This window comes from Oncorhynchus clarkii, chromosome 5 (genome assembly GCF_045791955.1).
Source record: "Oncorhynchus clarkii lewisi isolate Uvic-CL-2024 chromosome 5, UVic_Ocla_1.0, whole genome shotgun sequence".
Lineage (NCBI taxonomy): Eukaryota > Metazoa > Chordata > Actinopteri > Salmoniformes > Salmonidae > Oncorhynchus > Oncorhynchus clarkii.
This window is the reverse complement of record NC_092151.1, coordinates 40,653,200-40,676,728: the sequence shown is the minus strand read 5'-3', so window position 1 is coordinate 40,676,728 and position 23,529 is coordinate 40,653,200. Positions and strand designations below refer to the sequence as shown.

Sequence of the window (23,529 nt, the reverse complement as noted above, 5' to 3'; positions counted from 1 at the left end):
ATTCATCTCCCAGTGTCTGGTGGAAAGCAGACCGAACCAGGTTTTCCTCTAGGATTTTGCCTGTACTTGCTCTATTCCACTTCCTTTTTATCCGGAAAAACTCCCCAAGCATGCGGATAACATGAGGCAGCCACCACTATGCTTGACAATATGGAGAGTGGTACTCAGTAATGTGTTGTTTTGTGTTGTATTATTTTTTCCCCAAACATAACACGTTGTATTCAAGACAAAAAGTGAATTGCTTTGCCAAATTTGGTACAGTATTTATTATTTTAGTGCCTTGTTGCAAAAAGGATGCATATATGCTTGCTTCTTTTCACTCTGTCAATTAGGTTAGTATTGTGGAGTAACTACAATGTTGTTGATCCATCTCCGGCTACTGAGTTAGGAAGGACGTCTTTATCTTTGTAGTGACTGGTTGTATTGATACACCATCCAAAGTGTAATTAATAACTTCACCATGCTCAAAGGGATATTCAATCTCAGATTTTTTTTTATTACTCATCTTCCAATAGGTGCCCTTCTATGCGAAGCATTGGAAAACCTCCCAGGTCTTTGTGGTTGAATCTGTATTTGAAATTCACTGCTCGACTGAGAGACCTTACAATTATCTGTATGTGTGGGGTACAGAGATGAGGTAGTCGTTCAAAAAACATTGCGCACAGAGTGAGTCTATGCAACTTATTATGTGACTTGTTAAGCAAATGTGTATTCCTGAAATGATTTAGGCTTGCCATAACAAAGGTGTTGAATACTTATTGACTCGAGATATTTCAGCTTTTCATTTGTATTAAAAAAATAAAAAAACATCATTCCACTTTGACATTATGGGGTATTGTGTGTAGGCCAGTGAAACAATATCTCAATTCAATCACTTTTAAATTCAGGCTGTAACACAACAAAATGTGGAAAAAGTCAAGGGGTGTGAATACTTTCTGAAAGCACTGTATATTCTGTATTCTAGTCAAGGCTCATCCTATATAACTACTGCTGTACACACCTTTTCTATTCATATACTGTCCATAATGTCTATACACACCATCATATACATCTATATTTATATTCTGGACTCTGACATTCATGAGACAATCTTTTCTCCCCGTGCTGCTGACGACTATTTCTGTCCGCTCATACAGGAGTAATAAAGGCCCAGTTCACTAATTTTGTAAAATAAAATATGTGTATATATATATATATATATATATATATATATATATATATATATATACGCTATTTAGAAAAGTATGTGGACACCCCTTAAAATTAGTGGATTCGGCTATTTCAGCTACACCCGTTGCTGACAGGTGTAGAAAATCGAGCACACAGCCATGTAATCTCCATAGACAAACATTGGCAGTAGAATGGCCTTACTGAAGAGCTCAGTGACTTTCAACCTGGATGCCACCTTTCCAACAAGTCAGTTCGTCAAATTTCTGCCCTGCTAGAGCTGCAGGGGTCAACTGTAAGTGCTGTTATTGTGAAGTGGAAACGTCTAGGAGCAACAACGTCTCAGACGCGAAGTGGTAGGCCACACAAGCTCACAGAATGGGACCGTAAGCGCTTAAAAATTGCCTGTCCTCGGTTGCAACACTTACTACCGAGTTTCAAACTGCCTCTGGAAGCAATGTCAGCATTTGGACTCTGGAGCAGAGGAAACGCGTTCTCTGGAGTGATGAATCACGCTACACCATCTGGCAATCCGACGGACAAATCTGTGTTTGGCGGATGCCAAGAGAACGCTACCTGCCCCAATGCGTAGTGCCAACTGTAAAGCTTGGTGGAAGAGGAATAATGGTCTGGGGCTGTTTTTCATGGTTCGGGCTCCTTAGTTCCAGTGAAGGGAAATCTTAAAGCTACAGCATACAATGACATTCTAGACGACTCTGTGCTTCCAACTTCGTGGCAGCAGTTTCAGCATGAAAATGCCCCCGTGTTCAAAGCGAGGTTCATACAGAAATAGTTTGTCGAGATCAGTGTGGAAGAACTTCACAGGCCTGCACAGAGCCCTGACATCAACCCCATCGAACACCTTTGAGATGAATTGGAATGCCGAATTGGAATGTTCCACGAGCAGGCGTCCACATACTTTTGGTCATGTAGTGTGTGTGTGTATATATATATATATATATTTATATATATATATATAACCCTTACTTCCCGCGGCTATGCTGATATTGCTCATTGTAATATTTAATTCCTTTCTTTAAATTGTTTTGATTTTGGTTTATTGTTTGGTATCACTGCACTGTTGGAGCTAGGAACAAAAGCGTTTCGCTGCACCCGCGATAACATCTGCAAAAAATATGTCTACGCAACCAATCAAATTTGATTCGATTTTTACTTTCTTGTTTTTACTTCATTTTTTCCCCCCATCCATCGCCTTCTTATTAAGAGCTCTCTCATCTCTTCTTGGCACGCCTTTTCACTTTTCACATCCTTTCATCTTGTCTCTCGCCTCCGCACCCTCTCTTCCCCTTGCTCATGAAGAGGGTGATGTCACAAAGCCTTCATCTCTCTCTCTCTCTCTCTCTCTCTCTCTTTCTACCTCCCTCTGGCGCTTACAGAAGAGAAAGAAGGATAAAGCGATGATGTCACTGATTGCAAGACCTTGTCAAGAAAGTGTTCGAGCACTGGGAACCAAAGGGAAGAGAACCGAATCCACCAGATGGAGCGGTCCTTAAAATAGATCCAGGCAGATCCATAAATACACTGGACAGAGTTTGGCAAACTCAATGGATCCATAGTTGCCAGACAAATGCTTAGAATGATTAGAACATTATCTTCATGTAACCTGTGGAGCCACAATGGAGGCTAGTTAGCAAAACTCTGTACTTCTGTGACTCATCCAACCAAAGACCCGAACAGAGGTAGTTAGGGTGGGGCTCAGTCTCATAGAGGTGAACTTTAGAGGGTTAGAGTCCTTTTACAAGATTCAGGCGGTCTCAAATGGCACCTTATTCCCTGTATGTCTCGTTTTATATGGGTCTGGTCATTGAGGATTTGGCTTAATAGAATCATTGGAATAGAATAGAACCCACTGGAATAAAACATTTGGCTCTCATATGCACTTCCTACTTTCTGGTCTCTGCTATGACATCATCGTTTGCTATCCTTGTGTGTGGCATGGAGCTGGCATGTGATGCTGGTGTTGGTGTGTTCTCCTCTTCCTCTCTCTGACTAACAGACGCAGACCAAACTGGAGCATGCCCACATTAAGGAGCTTGAGCAGAGCCTTCTGTTTGAAAAGACCAAAGCTGACAAACTGCAGAGGGACTTAGAGGACACTAGGGTAATACCATCATAGGCATCATATATCCGACATCATCGGGTAATACTTCTGGATCTAACGGTATTTTACGTTCTGGACACTGTAGGGTTGGGTGATATGTAGTGTGGGTTAGTCATTAATCGCGATATGGCTGTGCGCGATATATTGTCTAGTTATTTTGCGATATCGATGTCCACAATCGTCTGGCCACAGCATTCCACAATGTTTCTCCTGCAAGCCCCAAACCCTCTGGAACAAAACGCTGTTCTCATGCTGCTGCACTAATGCCTGAGTCTCAACTGCACACTCTTACATTGCCTTGATACTGTTTTTCATATCGTAACTAAATTAGATTTGGATTGATTTTGATATGTATTTTTGTCTGTATTGCCCAGTCCTACATCAAAGAAGCTGGAGGGGCTAGGGCTGGCCCTCTCTCCACTCTCTCCCCCCTTCATTCCCCAATTTCATTCTCCCTCCTCTCTTCCCTCCCTCCCTAGGTGGCCACAGTGTCTGAGCGGTCTAGGATCATGGAGCTGGAGAGAGAGGTAGTGGAGCTGCAGTTGAGACTACAGTCCTCCCAGCAGACAGAGGGCGCTGTGTCGCTGTCACCAGAGGAGCTCAGCGACCTCAAGGCCCGGTCCCAGTCCCAGGAGAAGAAGGTAGGGCGTCTTATAGTACTGGTTAAAAAACATCCCCTTAACCCCTCTCCCAGGGATGGGCGACTTCAGTTTTGGCCTGCTGTTTGTCCAGGCTTTAGATTGCAGCCCGGCCTTGGTTCCAGCCTGTCTGTGCAGGCATTTGTTCCAGCCCGGTCATACCCATAGTCTTTGCATTTACAGTCCTCTGGTTTTTCTGGTTTTGCATCCCTTTTGACATTAGAATTGTCTCCCATCTGTCTTCCCCTTTCCAGATCAGCGAAATTAGTGTGGAGCTGGACAACAGGCAGGAACAGCTTCGCTCTGTGGAGGAGGACAAAATCTCCCTTGGACAGCAGCTAACCAGCCTGGTGAGACACGTGCACGCACACACACACACACACACACACACACACACACACACACACACACACACACACACACACACGCACACACACACAGTCATGATGATGAGAGTCATTATCCTTCCCTGTGTAGCTCATGGAGAAAGAATGTTATTGCTCTCTAGTGAAGTTTGTTGTGAAGTTGTTTGTTTGTTTGACCATTTCAGAGACAGAAACTGGACGCTGCAGAGAAAGACAACAAGACGATGGCACAAACCATGCATGGTAAACAGACATACAATGGAAACTTTCCACTGAAAGTTATGTTGAATGAAGGAGTAGGCTTAATCTGGGAGTAGGCTTAATCCTATGAGAGGTGCTGGTAAAGATTCATTACGAAAAGTGAAACTATCTCTACGGCTTTTGTTGCAGAGCTGGAGAAGAGAGTGGAGCAGGCGGGAAAAGAGAGGGAGGCACAGAGAGAAGAGAACCAACGCAAAGAGAAAGAGCTTCAGGATAGACTGACGCAGGTGTGTGTGTGTGTATTTTCGAGTGTATAATGATGATGGTGTTTCTGTCCAATGTGTGTGTGCCTGTATGTGAACAGGTAAAGAAACGTGTGTATGCAATGTTTGTAGCGTGACGTATGCATGAAAACTGCAGCTGCGACATGCAAAGGCCACAGTATGTTCTTTCATCCAGGCCCGCTGAACCCGAGCTACATCTCTGAGGCTGAAGCTGTATGAATATATATATGACTAACACACACACACACGCACACGAACGTCCCTAACTTTTACCCGTGTGGCTTTAAAATGCAGCAGGGCGTCTCTTTCATGTAACGTTTACGTGATTAAATACGTTAACATACCAAAATGCTTAATTAATTAACACCGACACATTATTTAATTCCATTTTCGTAACATTTTTGAAAAGTCGTTCTTGTGGATTTAGTCATATTTTAGATGTGAAATGATAGTTTTAATCAAAAGTTAGTTATCGATCAAAATAAATTCTAGAATTTTTATATGTTTACTAAACATGTCCCCTCCCCCAGACTGCTGAGTCGTCAGAGAGGACCACCCACTCCGTGGAGCAGCTGACCAATGAGAAGACATCGCTGGAGGCTCAGGTGAGGAAAAGGGGGCAGGGCTCAGGTGAAAAGTCAGCTTGTCATGTCGCCGATGCAAAGCAGGCTTTAATGTGGTCATAACGTGTGCTTATCTAAGCTCTGTGTGTGTGTGTGTGTGTGTGTGTGTGTGTGTGTGTGTGTGTGTGTGTGTGTGTGTGTGTGTGTGTGTGTGTGTGTGTGTGTGTGTGTGTGCGTGCATAGCCCAAGGGTTTTGTACTTCATATTCACTTGAGTATTACAGCATGGATGTTTGAGTACTGGTCACCACATAGACCCAGTTATGCATAAAATACTCCTGGTCATCTCTTGTTCTCTCTCTCTCTCTTACATATTTTTCTCAGTACCTTGGTCACTTTGTTGGACTCTTCCCTCTCTCCATCCATCTACCTCTGTCCCTCTGTTGCTCTCTCTCTTTCTCTGTTTACTCTTCATTCATCTCTCTCTGTTTCACTCTCTTTCTTCCAATCGATCCATTGCTCTCTACTGCCCTCTTTCAGGACATCTCTGGTATTTACCGCTCTCTTCTTCATCGCTCTCTTCATCCATCCCCTCTTTCTCTCTCTGTCGATGTAGCTCTCTTTTTTTTTGTCATCCTTTGGCTCCCCCCCCCCTTCTCTCTGGACATAGTGACCCAGCCAGGCAAGCTGTGTCTGTATGCTCCAGATGGTCAGTCTGATGACTGTAGGGAAACAGATTAGAGGGGCACACACACACTTAATCTGTGGAGTGAATTGCTTTGTGAGTGTGAGTGACTGTGGGTATAATTTCCAGTTAGATCTGAACTGAGCCATTCCTACTGTTCTACTGTCCTAATCTAGTAATGAACCCTTAGTAACCCTCCCTAATTCCTATCGCTCACACTTAGTGTTTGCCATACCAATAAAACTACCCAGGCAGGGTGGGATGTCTAGCAAGGCGGGCAGAGGCTAAAAGGAGAAGTTAAACAGGTCCTTCATGAAGAGGGCTCAGATGAGGTGCTTCCGTAGCTCAGTTGGTAGAATTTGCGACCTGCAATGCCAGGGTTGTGGGTTTGATTCCCATGGTGTACCAGTAAGAAAATATATGCATATAAGTCGCTCTGGATAAGAGCATCTGCTACAATGTAATGAGATTATAAAAATGTTCTAAAAATCACTTTGAATAGAGACGCTGGTGGAGTGGTTTTAGTTTTGTGGAGGGTGCTTAGCCACGCACACACACACACACACACACAAGCGCACACAAGCGCGCACTCTCTCAAACTCAAACTCACAGTCAATGTTATTCTAACACACACTGTTCTAAGTGCTGCGATGCTCTTCCTGCCTCTCCTCCCCTCCCTCTCCTCTGCACCCGCAGGCTGTGATGTAATCATGCACATGTTAGTGTGAGTCACAGCGTCAGTTTGGGTGTGTGTTGACCATGCATGGCTGACCAGAACATTACATTACTTGTACACACTCATATGTAGGATTTGGGGCTGTGACGTCTTGGAATTTAAGGTTATGGTAATTGGCCAGGCCAATGTGCACGTCACTGATATAACTATTCAGAAAAGGGGAGGTCATCAATTCTGTTTGTACACTTGTTTACATGGATATGCTTATTAATAAAACCTATTTGAAACAAGTCATTACACTTCCTTATGATCATGGTATTACAGTATAATTATTCAAGGTAAATATTAATCATTCAATTAAGAAATGCCAGGTTGGAGAGGATCTGTCACATTTTCATATTGAGACATGAACGGAGTCAAAATAAAGTATAAGCCTACCTTGTTCTTGTCTGTTGGATTTTCTGCATATAAAAACAGTTAATACAGATCCTATTTCGATGCACAAAACCATTCAAACGAAGTCCTATGGGTTTCATACCACTTTACCCGACGTTTTTGCTAAAACGTAGCATTGGAATATATTCTTCAAAGAGAGGGCGCCGTAATGAGAGAAATAATGTAGCCTACTGAAAACAGGCCTTTTTACAATATTAAATCATGACAGCATTTGATACTTACTCAAGAGATGGAGTCCAGACATGCTACTTTAGGAAACTTTCTGGAAACTCACGTAAAAGCACTCGTCAATCAAAGCCAGACATTAGCAAATATTCAAATTTCCTTAAAACGTATTAAAAAACTAGACCTACTTTATGGATTACTGAAAGTAGGCTATAATATAATGAATTGACAAGGAAAGTATGACAGGCACAGCTATGTTATAGTATGAAGATTAAATGTACAATCATTCAAATAGAAACCAATACACGCATCATGTCCATAACCTAGTCATCGGCGACACTGATTATCGAGGGGGAGAGTGTTGGAAAGATGTTTTTAAATACTGTGAGGAACTATTATAATTTGAATGGATGAAGAAGAAAAAAACTTCGCTGATTTACTGTGTGAGGTGAAGAAAAAATGACTGAAAAGCACAGCTGGGTACTTTCCTACATTTGACATTTGCGAGAAGCAGGCCAGGTACTTCAACGCTTGCGCGCGCGCTACGTCAACAACAAGGACAGAGAAACCAGACACATGCTCATTGCTCACGTGGAACACGTAAATAATAGTATGAAATAAACCAGAAGGTGTTTCTCACAAGTGTAGCAGGTTGTGAACTCTGCAGACAACATTTCCACTCTAAGAATGAGAACGGTAAATTACTGTAATTAATACATGCCTCAACAGAAATGCATGTGACCAAATGACAGAGATACACTGTAAATTGCCTGTTTTACAAATGGTAGGCTACCACATGGGCATTCACAAAAGTGCATTGGAGGCTGAAACTGTATAGCCTAGGCTACTGTTCTACTTTGCAGGGATAGGAGCAGGCCATTTTTGGGGTCTTGCTTATGGCGGCATTTCGGCTACGGCCGGGCCTGATTAGGGTTGATTAGTCTATAAATTGAGAAAAGATTCCTTATTAAATTATACCATGCCAGGTTGAAGAGGATTGGCGGCCATTTTACACAACATTAGCTAATTAAAGGCCTGAAAATGTGCATTGTATAAAATAAAGTAAAATATTTTTTTACTGAAGTGTTTAGTTTATAAATTCGACCACAAGCGCACATAAAACGTCAAAAAACCATATGTGTAAATTGGTCAAATCATAGAGGATAACACACCATAAAGTCTGGGTCTTGTTTCCATTGTGGTCCTCTTGGAACAAGGTGGCTAGGTAAAGATCGTACATGGTTGAACACAGTATGACAGCGAGATAATGAAACAAAAAACAAAGAAGAACATCGATCTCATCATTGCAGTTATGGGGTGCGTTCTATAGCTCTTAAGTTAACTCTCTAAGTGCCAAAGCCTATAGCGCTCCACACCCCCCCACATGTAGCAGTTTAGCTGCTCGAGCATTAAAGGACAGTAGGAAAGAAAAGGAGATGTATAACATTTAATACACAGACTAAGTTAGCAAAACAATTGTCCATAAACATTAGTCAAGTTTATCCACATTAAAATAAAGAAAATAAAACACTTTTTTTTTTAAATCCTAAAATGAATGTAGGCTTATTTAAACGGTTTTGATGGTTATTTTATTTTCATGATGGGCTTCAACCATAACTGTCAGTTACACGGTTATTCAATTACTGTCACAGCCCTAGTAGGATACTGCATGTGCTTGTCAGTTATATGAAACAACAGTATTGGTCTGAACATACAGACCCAGTGGTGGCTATTTTATCGCTTTGAAAAGAAACCTTTGTGATTGGCTGATATCTGAGAGGGAAACTTTATGAAGGAGGATACCTAGTCAGTTGCAACACCGAATGCCTTCAATTGAAATGTGTCTTCCGCATTTAACCCAACCCCTTTGAATCCGAGAGGTGCTGGGGGCTACCATAATCGACATCCACTTCTTTGGCACCCGGGGAACAGTGGGTTAACTCCTCCCATCAGAACATACCAAGCACTAATTAATTAAGCTTCTCTTGGGAGGGAATTTAACCTGCACACGGACCACAGAGCCCTGACCTGGATCCAGACCATGAAGGACCGGAATTCTCGCATGACCAGGTGGTATCTTGAGCTCCAGCCCTTCAGGTTCTGTTTCCGTCACGAGGCAGGAAAATACAATTTTGCGGCGGACTACCTATCCCGAACCTGGTTGCTTCAGGAGAGGAGGAAGGTAATGTGCCTCCCTGCTCCGTTATCAGCTACGGTAACAATGTGGGTCGACACACAAGTTAACATAGCTGATAATGGAGCAGGGAGGCGCGATGAGTGTGTGTGTGTTAGTGTACCAAACGCTGCCCACGGCCAGTGACGGACTTCTCCGTCACACATACCAAAAGACAGATTTCCACCGGTCTAATGTCCATTGCTCGTGTTTCTTGGCCCAAGCAAGTCTCTTCTTCTTATTGGTGTCCTTTAGAAGTGGTTTCTTTGCAATAATTCAACCATGAAGGCCTGATTCACGCAGTCTCCTCTGAACAGTTGATGTTGAAATGTGTCTGTTACTTGAACTCTGTGAAGCATTTATTTGGGCTGCAATTTCTGAGGCTGGTATCTCTAATGAACTTATCCTCTGCAGCAAAGGTAACTCTGGGTCTACCTTTCCTGTGGCGGTCCTCATGAGAGCCTGTTTCATCATGGCGCTTGATGGTTTTTGCGACTTCACTTGAAGAAACTTTCAACGTTTTTGAAATGTTCCGGATTGACTGACCTTCATGTCTTAAAGTAATGACGGACTGTCATTTCTCTTTGCTTATAGAAAATAGTCAAAAATGAAGTAAAACCCTGGAATGAGTAGGTGTGTCCAAACTTTTGACTGGTACTGTATAGTTTAAATAAATATTGCCCTGTTGTGCACTTCCGGTATGTTACAGAAACAGTATGACGGTATGAAAATCTGGATACCGCCCAACCCTAGTGTGTGTGTGACTGTGTGTGTGTGTGTGTGCGTGTCAGAGAGAGAGCAGCAGAGGGTGGGTGAGGGAGGAGGAACCTGTTGGGATTTACATAATGAAGGCGCTGCTCCTCACTTTAGTACACTCGGCCACATGTGTGTGAGCTAGCTAGTGAGCGTGTGCCCAGGCAACACACACACGCCCTCGCTCTCTCCTCCCTCTCCCCCTCGCTCTCTTTCTCTCTCTCTCTCTGGTGTGCACTGTAGGGGGTGGGAGCTGATGGTTTATTGATGGGGAGTCTGCGTTAGTGTGTGTGCTACTGGGAGAGACCACTGGGGAAAGATAGGGTACAGTATTGACACTAGGAGAGATAGGGACTGCTCTGCCACTGGGACAGACAGGCTAGAGACCAGTACTGGGAGAGAGCGAGAACTCTGACAGAGGGACCATGCTGTAGGGTAGAGCAGTGGATGTGGCTGCTCTGCACCGGGGCTATCCAGGCACAATCTACTCTCACTACCAGGTAAACACAGCTGTTCTGTTCCTCGCACAGCAGGTTTCTTACATGTTTGTGTCATCTTTCAAATGGACTGGGGATGTTTTAGCTGATTTTCTTTTTGAGCCTGTATTTCAAGCTGTATTCCAGCTGTTCGGGGAGGATTTGTTCTTGAGTGGTAATTGAGGGAGGATGAGTGAGGACGATTTGAATCTGAAAGTGCAGGAGGTTACTGATTTAGATGGTTGCATTTTCAGGAAGAGAGATGGTCGTTTGCGGCCTTTGGGACTGAGGATGCGCGCTTAAGTTTGCTGTCTGGTTGTTTATATGCTGTCGGCTGTGTGTGTGTCTGCGTGTGTGCGTGTATGCTAGTATGCTATGGATATGGAGTCTGTCTTCAGACGGATGTTATTAGATTATCCGGTCTAACATTGCTGTGCTCTTATCCTCTGAGGATACTAGTTGAACATCTGTCACAAACACAAACAAACTGTGAAATGTCCCAGTGTCAGAGCAGCATCCTCAATCTGACTGCTTCAAATCAGGCTACAGAGTACGGAGGTCTACTTCTCTGCGTGTTGTGTGCGTTTGTTAGTATGTGACACCTCCGTGGACTAGTTCAGGGTTCTGTCATGTAAACCGACTCACTTTAAGGTAGAGGTCTTCAAATAGCTTTTCTCTCCGGTCCGGGTCGTGTCCTGTTAGATTGACATGGAGTACAGCTCCCGACCACGGCTCTGCGTAGACTTTAGCATATTTATTTTATGCTAATAAGGTGAATTTATTGACTTACAGAAGGCCTAGTCAACATATAAAAACCTATTTCTTAACCAGAAGAGCAACTTGGCTGATAAACATGATTTTTTTTGGCACTTGGGTCCAATCGGGTTGTGTCTAGGTCTGGTTGTCGTCGGGTCCGTTCGGGTCCGAGTCAACTTTTTGGACCCGAGAAGATCTGTACTCTTAAAGCATCCTGGATCAGTTACTCACATGTCAACCAGATACAGATACTGTAGAGATGATAATAACTTTGGCAAAATGTTAACATGCAACACGACACACAGCACATGACTTACAGTAAGAGATTGCATTCAGGATTGCGCTGCATCTGCCATGGATCGGTTACTCACATGTAAAGCCAGATGATTGGAGATTAAAAACAAAAAATACACTAGAAATATATCTACTTTATGTTAGAAGGCAATCGAACAGACAGCACGTGAGCACATGACTTACCATGGCAATCCATCAGGGAACTTTTTTATTCCGTGCCGGCAGCAGTACTGTAGCAAAGAAAAACATTGATTCCGAAGCCGTGTTTATGTCCAGTAAATTAATTATTGACATGGTCACACGCACACACATACTGTACACTGCCACAATGGGACTCTAGTCCAGGGGAAGCATAGCAACAGAAGAGGGGTTGTTTATTGCTCGTCAACATGTCCTCCCTTCTCTGGTGGAAGTTTCCACTTGTTTACCTAACATCCCCTTTGGATGTCACGATGCCCAAATTTTTTTCTGTGATATGTTGGCCTTGACAAGTACAATAGTTCATTTGAATAAAAATCCTAGAAACAAAGATTTCGCATCCCATTAGCTATTTTTATGCCATATTGTTTAGAAATAGGAGTGGGAGTAAGAACAAACAGAATGCTTAAAAGGATTTAAAGTTTGACTCATGATTTGGACGCTCATCGTTTCATCCCCCCCCCCCCCGCTGCTGTCCCTTTAGAAATGAACATTATCTTTTCAGTCATTATCATCATCTCTGCATGGTCTCTAATGCCTCAGAGGATCCATCTCTTCCCAAATGGTGATTTAAGTGGCGATGCCAAGTCTCACATACAGTTTATCTACACATGATTTTTTTCTGATGAGCTGGAAATTAAGAAACGAAATAATACTTAGTCATGGACATTGGCGCTAGAAGTAGGGAAACGGAGATATCTAGTTAGCTGCATGCATTCAACCGAAATGTGTCTAACACATTTAACCCAACTCCTCTGAATCAGAGAGGCACGGGGGACTGCCTTAATCAACATCTGGGAGCAGTTGTTTTGGGGGTTAACTGCCTTGCTCAAGGGCAGAACGGACTATTTTTCCAGCTTGGGGATTCAAACCAGTGACCATTCGGTTACTGACCCAACCCTCTTAACTTCTAGGCTACCTGCCGCCCAGGCGAAGTGATTTAATCCCTCACACACTTATGTCTCTGTGCGTAGGTTTGGCAGACAGTTTTATACGATGAGTAATGGTGTTGGTCTTTGTGCACCGAGGAAACGGCTGTTTCAGTGGAGCAGTGTAACAAGGCAGTGTGTCTTCCTGTTAATGTTCGCGACTAAGACTGTTAGAGAGGCGTGAAGAGGAGACGGCTTTATCTGTTTACTGTTTACTGTGTGTCTAAGTCTCTCTCTTTTCTCTCTCTCTCCCTCCTTTCATCCTTCTTTTCCACCCGTGTATCATTTCCCAGCTCGAGGTGCTGAAACAGCAGAATTCCAAATTCCAGGAAGAACTCAGTCTCTCGCAGGAGCGGAGCAGCACGCAAAACCAGCGCATCGGAAATCTGTGCAAGGAAATGTGAGTGCGACCGAAGGTTATTATGCTTGCTCTCCGGGGGTGATCTAATCTGTGTGTGAATGGCTGAAACCAGCATATTGGAATGTTCAAGGGAATGTTCAAGGGAAAATGGGAATTCCATGCATGGATGTGAGTATGGCTGATGGTTGGTTCCTCAGCTGATACCGTGGTATTCAGCGTTCAAATTATGCATTGACTACAATCTGACCCGCGAAATAGACAGTCGACCAACATGTCAGCTTCTTTGGATCCAGAAGACACAGGAGGATTGTATGCTCTGTGGCTCTGTGGTGCTTCAGCGTGAGCGTAAAGACGAGCACATCAGAAGCCTGTGCAGGGAAACGTGAGAGAGGCTCATATCAAAGTCTTACTCAAATAAGACATAGACTTATATATTTAACTCGCTCATGCCGCTTAGTCAAACAGAGAGAGAGAGAGAGAGAGAGTGGGGGGTACAGTTCACTCTTAAAGCCAGTTTGTGACACCTGTGTGGGATCATGATATGCAAAGTGTAGTCTTCTGGTATTAGAATGGTTGTTGATGTATCCCTAAAACCCAGTAGCCAGTGATGATGAAATACGTCCCTCTTATTAGACAGCAGTATGCTAAGTACAGCTGCAGTATGTCGGGAGAAAGACTGGGCTCCTCTCTTTGTTATGGTGAGCGTCATGCATGACCTAGGGTTCTATTTATAGGTCTGTGTGTGTGTGCATGAGTGGACGTGTATGTGTGTACATGTGCGTGTGCATGCCTTCATGTTTAACTTGTGTGTGCTATGACCCCCCCCCTGTGAGTCATCAAAGCATCGGTCTCTGACGTCGGATTGACGTGACAGGCTGAATGACAGCAACTACTTTATTATTCACTTTGTTCTGATTTCACTATTCTCTCCTCTTCTTCACTCATCTTCCTCCATCCTTTTAGACACAAGTGTTCCTCTTTCCTTCCGTCCATCAGAGACTAGGGAGTGTTACATAATCACAGCCTCTTCTCCTCGAACCGCTTGCCTCCAACATGGCCACTCCATGGGTCTCATAACCTCCATGACGTGTGCATTCGCGCGTGTCTGCAAGAGCGAGTATGCTGGTGTGTGTGTGTGTGTGTGTGTGTGAGAGCGGGAGCAGCTTTGTGCTGCCGGAGACATCTCGTCTGGGAGAACAGCTGCATCCGACCCAGTCAGTTCTCTGATCTCTTTGTGTGTGTTTTGACTGGATTGGTCTGTATTATATAGTCTATGGTTATTTTATTGTATACTCTCTAAGGAGTAGAGTGCCTTTTCACTTCTCCCAGGTTACAACCTTTGGGAGTGTGTGTGTGGACGTGTTAAATATCAGCCTCTCATATCATGCTTGATATTTGGCAGTCTGGGCCACGTACATAGGCTTACGGTACGTGGCCTTCAGATTGCAGGCCTGCAAGAGTATAGCAAAACAACTGGCTAGGTACTACTCTGTTTCAGCTGATATGGGCAGCCTAGCTGTGTGGAGGAGAAGGTACTGCTCTGTTTCAGCTGTTATGGGCAGCCTAGCTGTGTGGAGAAGAAGGTACTGCTCTGTTTCAGCCATTATGGGCAGCCTAGCTGTGTGGAGGAGAAGGTACTGCTCTGTTTCAGCTGATATGGGCAGCCTAGCTGTGTGGAGGAGAAGGTACTGCTCTGTTTCAGCCATTATGGGCAGCCTAGCTGTGTGGAGGAGATGGTACTGTTCTGTTTCAGCTGATATGGGCAGCCTAGCTGTGTGGAGGAGAAGGTACTGCTCTGTTTCAGCTGATATGGACAGCCTAGCTGTGTGGAGGAGAAGGTACTGCTCTGTTTCAGCTGATATGGGCAGCCTAGCTGTGTGGAGGAGAAGGTACTGCTCTGGTTCAGCTGATATGGGCAGCCTAGCTGTGTGGAGGAGAAGGTACTGCCCTGTTTCAGCTGATATGGGCAGCCTAGCTGTGTGGAGGAGAAGGTACTGCTCTGTTTCAGCCATTATGGGCAGCCTAGCTGTGTGGAGGAGAAGGTACTGCTCTGTTTCAGCCATTATGGGCAGCCTAGCTGTGTGGAGGAGAAGGTACTGTTCTGTTTCAGCTGATATGGGCAGCCTAGCTGTGTGGAGGAGAAGGTACTGCTCTGTTTCAGCTGATATGGGCAGCCTAGCTGTGTGGAGGTGAAGGTACTGCTCTGTTTCAGCTGATATGGGCAGCCTAGCTGTGTGCAGGAGAAGGTACTGCTCTGTTTCAGCCGTTATGGGCAGCCTAGCTGTGTGGAGGTGAAGGTACTGCTCTGATTCAGCTGATATGGGCAGCCTAGCTGTGTGGAGGTGAAGATACTGCTCTGTTTCAGCTGATATGGGCAGCCTAGCTGTGTGGAGAAGGTACTGCTCTGTTTCAGCTGATATGGGCAGCCTAGCTGTGTGGAGGAGAAGGTACTGCTCTGTTTCAGCTGATATGGGCAGCCTAGCTGTGTGGAGAAGGTACTGCTCTGTTTCAGCTGATATGGGCAGCCTAGCTGTGTGGAGGTGAAGGTACTGCTCTGATTCAGCTGATATGGGCAGCCTAGCTGTGTGGAGGTGAAGATACTGCTCTGTTTCAGCTGATATGGGCAGCCTAGCTGTGTGGAGAAGGTACTGCTCTGTTTCAGCTGATATGGGCAGCCTAGCTGTGTGGAGGTGAAGATACTGCTCTGTTTCAGCTGATATGGGCAGCCTAGCTGTGTGGAGAAGGTACTGCTCTGTTTCAGCTGATATGGGCAGCCTAGCTGTGTTTAGTTTCCTTAAGTGTCCTTGCATCAACAACCTTTGAAATATTTGAATCCTTTATGATGTGATGTTATTTCTGGATTCAAATCAATTATTTTTAAATGTGTGTGTGTGTCTGTTACTGATGCTTTAGAGTGTGGTCAATGTGATTATGCCTCAGTTGGACACACAGAAGGTGATTTAGACTGGCCCATTTGCCACACATACTGAGAGTTGGACATGACCTTTACACTCATCACTACTTAGCCATGACAACCTTTACTTTATACCCATACCAACATCACAGCCAAGCAGAGATACTGTGTGCTATAAATGTATTTTTTATTTATGTATACATTTGTTGTCATTGATGTTGAACACACATTCTGATTGTCCTTTATTAGAAAGTGCCTCTACACATGAATCATGTTGATTGTTATTGAGTCTCACAAATGGTGACTTGACACTGAAAAGCAACTCACCCTCGCCCTTCTCTCTTTCTCCCTCTCTCGCCCTTCTTCTTCTCTCGCTCTCCCTTCTCTTTCTCTCTCTCTCTCCCCCCTCTCTCTCTTGCTCTCCTTCCATCTCTCTCAGTGAGGAACTGAAGCTGAACAGTCATAAGTCTCAGTACCAGCAAGACATGAAAGACAGGTAAAACATTTATTACACATTCATTATAGTATTTATAACACATTTATTACACATTCATTATAGTATTTATAACACAATTTATTCGCTGCTGCCTTGGGAAGATAGCTGAGTGTAAACATATTGCACCATACATCTGCTGCCTTGGGAAGATAGCGGAGTGTAAACATATTGCACCATGCATCTGCTGCCTTGGGAAGATAGCTGCATGAAAACATATTGCACCATGCATCTGCTGCCTTGGGAAGATAGCTGCATGTAAACATATTGCACCATGCATCTGCTGCCTTGGGAAGATAGCTGCATGTAAACATATTGCACCATGCATCTGCTGCCTTGGGAAGATAGCTGAGTGTAAACATATTGCACCATGCATCTGCTGCCTTGGGAAGATAACTGAGTGTAAACATATTGCACCATGCAAACATATTGCACCATACATCTGCTGCCTGCATCTGCTGCCTTGAAGATAGCTGCATGTAAACATATTGCACCATGCATCTGCTGCCTTGGGAAGATAGCTGAGTGTAAACATATTGCACCATGCATCTGCTGCCTTGGGAAGATAGCTGCATGTAAACATATTGCACCATGCATCTGCTGCCTTGGGAAGATAGCTGCATGTAAACATATTGCACCATGCATCTGCTGCCTTGGGAAGATAGCTGAGTGTAAACATATTGCACCATGCATCTGCTGCCTTGGGAAGATAGCTGAGTGTAAACATATTGCACCATGCATCTGCTGCCTTGGGAAGATAACTGAGTGTAAACATATTGCACCATGCATCTGCTGCCTTGGTACAGTTTCTTTTCCATATCCATTAATGATTGACTTCAGTGTGTCTGGATAGTGTATACAGTGCATTCAGAAAGTATTCAGACCCCTTGACTTTTTCCACGTTTTGTTACGTTACAGCCTTGTTAAAAAATACCCCAAAATGATAAAGCAAAAACAGGTTTTTAGAAATGTTTGAAAATCTATTTTTTTATGCAAAACTGAGATATCACATTTACATAAGTATTCAGACCTTTTACTCAGTACTTTGTTAAAGCACCTTTGTCAGTGATTACAGCCTTGAGTCTTCTTGGGTATGACTCTACAAACTTGGCACATCTGTATTTAGGGAGTTTCTCCCATTCTTCTCTGCAGATCCTCTTAAGCTCTGTCAGGTTGGATGGGGAGTGTCGCTGCACAGCTATTTTCAGCTCTCTCCAGAGATGTTCAATCGGGTTCAAGTCCTGTCTCCGGCTGGGCCACTCAAGGACATTCAGAGACTTGTCCCGAAGCCACTCCTGTGTTGTCTTGGCTGTGTGCTTAGGGTCGTTGTCCTGTTGGTAGGTGACCCTTCGCCTCAGTCTGAGGTCCTAAGAGCTTTGGAGCAGGTTTTCATCAAGGATCTCTGTGTACTTTGCTCCGTTCATCTTTCCCTCAATCCTGACTGGTCACCACAACATGATGCTGCCACCACCATGCTTCGCTGTAGGGATGGTGCAAGGTTTCCTCCAGACCTGACGCTTGACATTCAGGCTAAAGAGTTCAATCGTGGTTTCATCAGACCAGATAATATTGTTTCTCATGGTCTAAGAGTCCTTTAGGTACCTTTTGGCAAACTCCAAGTGGGCTATCATGTGCCTTTTACTGAGGAGTGGCTTCCGTCTGACCACTCTACCATAAAGGCCTGATTGGTGGAGTGCTGCAGAGATGGTTGTCCTTCTGGAAGGTTCTCCCATCTCCACAGAGGAACTCTTGAGCTCTGTCAGAGTGACCATTGGGTTCTTGGTCACCTCCCTGACCAAGGCCCTTCTCTCCCGATTGCTCAGTTTGGCCTGGCGGACACTTCTAGGAAGTGTATTGGTGTTTCCAAACTTCTTCCAATTAAGAATGATGGCGGCCACTGTATTCTTGGGGACCTTCAATGCTGCAGACATTTTTTGTTACCTTTCCCCAGATCTGTGCCTCGACACAATCCTGTCTTCGAGCTCTACTAACAATTTGTTCGACCTCATGGGTTGGTTTTTGCTCTGACATGCACCGTCAACTGTGGGACCTTATATAGACAGGTGTGTGCCTTTCCAAATCATGTCCAATCAATTGAATTTACCACAGGTAGACTCCAATCAAGTTGTAGAAACATCTCAAGGATGATCAATGGAAACAGGATGCACCTGAGCTCAATTTCAAGTCTCATAGAAAAGGGTCTGAATACTTATTTAAATAGGGTATTTCTGTTATTTCAAAACATTAAAAAAAAATCTGTTTTCGCTTTGTCATTATGGGGTATTGTGTGTAGATTGATTAAGAAAAAAACAATTTAATCTATTTTAGAACAGAACCATTGTCCTGCTGAAGCTGAAGCGCAGCTGGGTCATGCAGCAAGACAATGATCCAAAACACACAATCAAGTCTACATGAAAATGGCTAAAAAAGCAACAAATTAGAAGTTTTGTAATGGCCTTGTAAGGACCGACACCGGAGACGAGAAGCAGGTACAGGGAGAGCAAGTCAGAAACAGCGTCAGCACACGGATACACAATGACAAACAACAATCACAGCAGCAGGGAACAGAGCTGGGGAACTGACAAATATAATAATATTATAGGTAATAAACAGGTGATTGAGTCTAATAATCGCTGATGTGTGTGACGAGGCAGGTGTGCGTAATGATAGTGGCAGGAGTGCGCAATGCTGGGTAGCCCGGCGCCCTCGAGCGCAGGCGTGACAGGCCTAGTCAAAATCCAGACCTAATCCCAATTGAGATGTTGTGGCATAACTTGAAACGAGCCAATCATGCTTGGAAACCAACAAATGTTGCTGAGTTAAAGCAGAAATTCCTCCACAGCGATGTGAGAGACTGATCATCAACTACAGGAAGTGTTTGGTTGCAGTCATTGCAGCTAAAGGTGGCACATCCAGTTATAGAGTGTAAGTGGGCAATTACTTTTTCACACAGGGGAATTGTGTGTTGCATAACTTTGTTAATTAAATAAATAAAATAAGTGTCCATTTGTTATTTGTAAACTCAAGTTCCCTGTATCTAGTATTAGGTTTTGGTTGAAGATCTGCTAACATTCAGTATCAAAAATTAGCAAAAAATAGGGAAAATCAATGGCAAATACTTTTTCACAGCACTGTACATCCCTTTACTAACACTAGTAATGAGAGGAGAGAGATGGAGGGAAGGAAGGAAGGAAAGGAATGTTGAAGGGGAGAGGAGATAGAGGAGAAGAAGTTGGGGTGGAGAAGACAGGAGAGGAAATGGGAGGAGACGAGAGGAGCAGAAGAGGTGGGAGGTTGGCATCAGAAAGGTTATTTAAACCAAGAGAGAGATGATGAAAGCCTGAGGAAGGTTATGTAGAGCAGGACTAATCAGTCAGGAGAGATCAGGGGATAACTACCTTTTCAGGTGAATGTTTCACAGTCAGGCAGTCAGAAAAGAGACGTTATTCAGCAGCACTAATCCCTAGAAAAGTAGGCTATATATCTAGACTAGCATCTGTAGTAAAGACTTTGTTTAGGGGAAGACATCCAAGCTACATCTTTTGTGATTAACATGCTGACTAGAGAGCTCGCGCGCATGTTGATTTTGTCCACCCACACCAGACGCCATCAGGACACGCAGGTTGAAGTATCAAAACTAACTCTGAACCAACTATATTAATTTGGGGACAGGTTGAAAAGCATTTAACATGTATGTCAATTTAGCTAGCTAGCATGCTGTTGCTAGCTAATTTGTCCTGGGATATAAACATTGGGATGGTATTTTACCTGAAATGCACAAGGTCCTCTACTCCGTTAATTAATCCACAGATAAAAGGGTAAAAGTTAGTTTCTAGTAATCTCTCCACCTTCAGTCGTCTTCTTCTTCGGACTTTATATGGCGGTTGGCAACCAACTTTAAGGTGCATTACCACCACCAACTGGACTGGAGTGTGGACCTCAATTCATCGTTCAATCTCCCAAGTGGGTATATGCTCCTAAAAAACAATGAGGAGATGGGAGAGGCAGGACTTGCAGCGGGTGAAGCTTCACAAATATAACCAAGTTCTATTTTAGCGCCTGGTTACGCAAATGCTCGTTGATGTGCGCAAAATGATTGAATAACATACATTTATTTTGCAACGCATGCGACGCGAGCTGTGTGGTCAGCATGTGATTAAGGTTGTTGTTCCATGTGGATGTATTGGATCATGAGACCCAGGCAGTGTAATGCCATCAACCTTGGGGTTCCACAGACAGGTTATTCACTGTGTTCTGAATCCTGCTAATGCCTTTTCTTGTCAAGTTGGATTTCAACATCTGGATTTGTGATGTTCTTTCAAACTTTGGCCCTAAACTTCCCAGTGTTGTTATTGAGAAAGGGCTAGCTTCACTAGTCTTTAGTGATCCTTGTTCCAACGCCTTGAGTATCACAACTATTGTGTGAAGTATTTGATTATTTATTGTAAATCAAAAGTTTAAAAAATTGCAGTCAGAGACCTTCATCAGGCAGAAGTTTCTCACTGTACCCAAAGAGAAATGTATGCGTGCGCACACAGTACTGCACTGCTCCTGCCAGTCCCAGTGTGGGTCTGTGAGTTCTGTATTTAGCGGTTCTCTTCCTCTGTTCCCCCCCCCCCCCCAGGGAAACTCTATCCAACCAGGAGACAGGGGAGGAGAGAAACTTCCAGAAGACAGATAAGGACAAGGAGCTGGAGACTCTGAGGAATGAGGTAAACATTCACACACAACTCTAGCAGACTGTGGGCCTTTTGATGAAAAATTCAAGAAAACTTGCATTGGGTCCTATGCTTTTTCTCTGGGCTGCCATACAACGGCTGTATCTCTATATTCGTTGAAACCTGTCTCTCTGTCTCCCTCTAGATTCTGGTGCTGCGAGGTGAGAACGTCATGGCCAAGACGCTGCAGTCTGCCGTTGAGGCGCTGGAGAGAGACAAGGCCCAACTACAGGGATGTGTCACCAGCCTGGAGCAGAGGCTCATGGGACAGCAGGCCTCCGAGGGAGGGGACAGTGGAATGCCTTCCTCAGGTGATGCAGTTCTGGACCAGCTGAGAGAAGAGAAGGAGTTTGCAGAGGGACAGGTATGATTCGCAATTAGTATTCAAATTGCATCATTTGCTTGTCACTTATACAGTATATAATTTGCATAGATAGATATCTGCACTTCCACCATTGTCTCACAGTCCACCTCACTCTTTCTCATATAAACTTGACTGTGGTCTCTCTTCTCTCCCTCCATCTATTTCCCTCCTTTAGATTAACTTCCTGAACAGTGTGATTGTGGACCTGCAGAGGAAGAACGAGGAGTTGAAGGTGAAGCTGAAGAAGATGGTTCTGGCTGAGTTCAATGGCAATGACGGCACTGACGGGTCAGTCTTATAACATATAACCTCTGAACCCAAACCCCAAACTTAGCCCTCACTTACAGTTGTTGACAGACCCGTCACACATGCAATATTTTGCATTTCCCTAATCACTCTCTCTCTTCCTCTCTCTCGGTCTCTCCCTCTCTAGTTTGGAAGAGTGTGGATCTAAGAAGGACAAGAAGGCTCCTCCTCGTCTGTTCTGTGATATCTGTGACTGTTTCGACCTCCATGACACCGAAGACTGTCCGACCCAGGCCCAGAGCCCTGACTCAGTGCCCCACTCTTCCTTCAAGGGCAAGCCAGCCGACCAGCGGCCGTACTGCGACATCTGTGAGGCCTTTGGTCACTCCACAGAGTCCTGCCAAGATGATCAGACCTTCTAGACTCGCTCTCATCCACAGTATCCCACCCCTGCCCTGCACAGACCGCCAAACACCGACCAGACTCCCTCTGGGTTTTTATATCGTATTTATGTATGTCACTCACTGTCATAGTCCCCTTAGGTAACTCAAAATCCCCCGCTACCTAAGACTCTCCTATTACTTATACTACTTCCTCTCACAAACGTTTCTCTCCTCCCTCACCAACTCTCCTTCCTCACCAACTCTCCTCTCCTCTCTAACTCTCCTCCCTCACCAACTCTCCTTTCCTCGCTCTCCTCTAACTCTCCTTCCTCACCAACTCTCCTCTCCTCTCTAACTCTCCTCCCTCACCAACTCTCCCCCCTCCCCCTCTGTAACTCTACCCCTCCCTCTCTCTAACTCTCCCCCCTCCCTCTAACTCTCCCCCTCCCTAACTCTCCAACTCTCCCCCCTCCCTCTCTCTAACTCTTCCCCCCTCCAACTCTCCCCCCTCCCTCTCTCTAACTCTCCCCCTCCCTCTCTCTAACTCTCCCCCCTCCCTCTCTCTAACTCTCCCCCTCCCGCTCTCTAACTCTCCCCCCTCCCTCTAACTCTCCCCCACTCCCTCTCTCTAACTCTCCTCCCTCCTTCTAACTCTCCCCCACTCCCTCTCTCTAACTCTCCCCCCTCCCTCTAACTCTCCCCCCTCCCTCTCTCTAACTCTCCCCCCTCCCTCTCCTCTCTAACTCCCTCTCCGACATGTAATATCCATGTTAGGAACTAAAGGAATTAGTCTTCTGTTATTTGTTCACAAAGGAATCATTCTCCTGTTATTAGTTCACAAAGGAATCATTCTCCTGTTATTAGTTCATGAAGGAATCATATTCTGTTATTAGTTCATAAAGGAATAATCTCCTGTTATTAGTTCATAAACTAATCATCTTCTGTTATTAGTTAATTCTTTAGTTTTTTTACTTCAGTTTTCACAGGAAATAAACTTCCTATATGTAACCGGGCAAGAGGGAAGGCATTTGACGATGCAGACGTACGTGAAGGTGAAGGGCCTGGATGCACCAGAGTGGTTCACTGCTAATAGCACAATTAATGATGAATGTTTCTCCAACACATTCCTGTCTTTCACATGTCACGTTCC

General features: G+C 44.4%; 1 protein-coding gene across 2 annotated transcripts in view; it reads left to right on the top strand.

The window, feature by feature from the left end:
- The window catches only part of LOC139408839 (CAP-Gly domain-containing linker protein 1-like), a 29,587-nt gene extending 6,769 nt beyond the window's left edge, over nucleotides 1–22,818 (top strand). The window contains exons 9-20 of one of the 2 annotated variants that reach the window (XM_071153209.1): nucleotides 3,185–3,289; nucleotides 3,769–3,930; nucleotides 4,182–4,277; nucleotides 4,478–4,535; nucleotides 4,683–4,780; nucleotides 5,308–5,382; nucleotides 13,194–13,300; nucleotides 16,615–16,671; nucleotides 21,293–21,380; nucleotides 21,532–21,750; nucleotides 21,926–22,038; nucleotides 22,184–22,818. In XM_071153209.1, coding sequence (XP_071009310.1) covers nucleotides 3,185–3,289; nucleotides 3,769–3,930; nucleotides 4,182–4,277; nucleotides 4,478–4,535; nucleotides 4,683–4,780; nucleotides 5,308–5,382; nucleotides 13,194–13,300; nucleotides 16,615–16,671; nucleotides 21,293–21,380; nucleotides 21,532–21,750; nucleotides 21,926–22,038; nucleotides 22,184–22,418 — 1,413 coding nt within the window. In that variant the 3' untranslated portion in view covers nucleotides 22,419–22,818. The remainder of the gene's footprint in view (nucleotides 1–3,184; nucleotides 3,290–3,768; nucleotides 3,931–4,181; nucleotides 4,278–4,477; nucleotides 4,536–4,682; nucleotides 4,781–5,307; nucleotides 5,383–13,193; nucleotides 13,301–16,614; nucleotides 16,672–21,292; nucleotides 21,381–21,531; nucleotides 21,751–21,925; nucleotides 22,039–22,183) is intronic. The other variant, XM_071153210.1, reaches the window with a different exon arrangement.
- The last annotated feature ends 711 nt before the right edge of the window (nucleotides 22,819–23,529 follow it).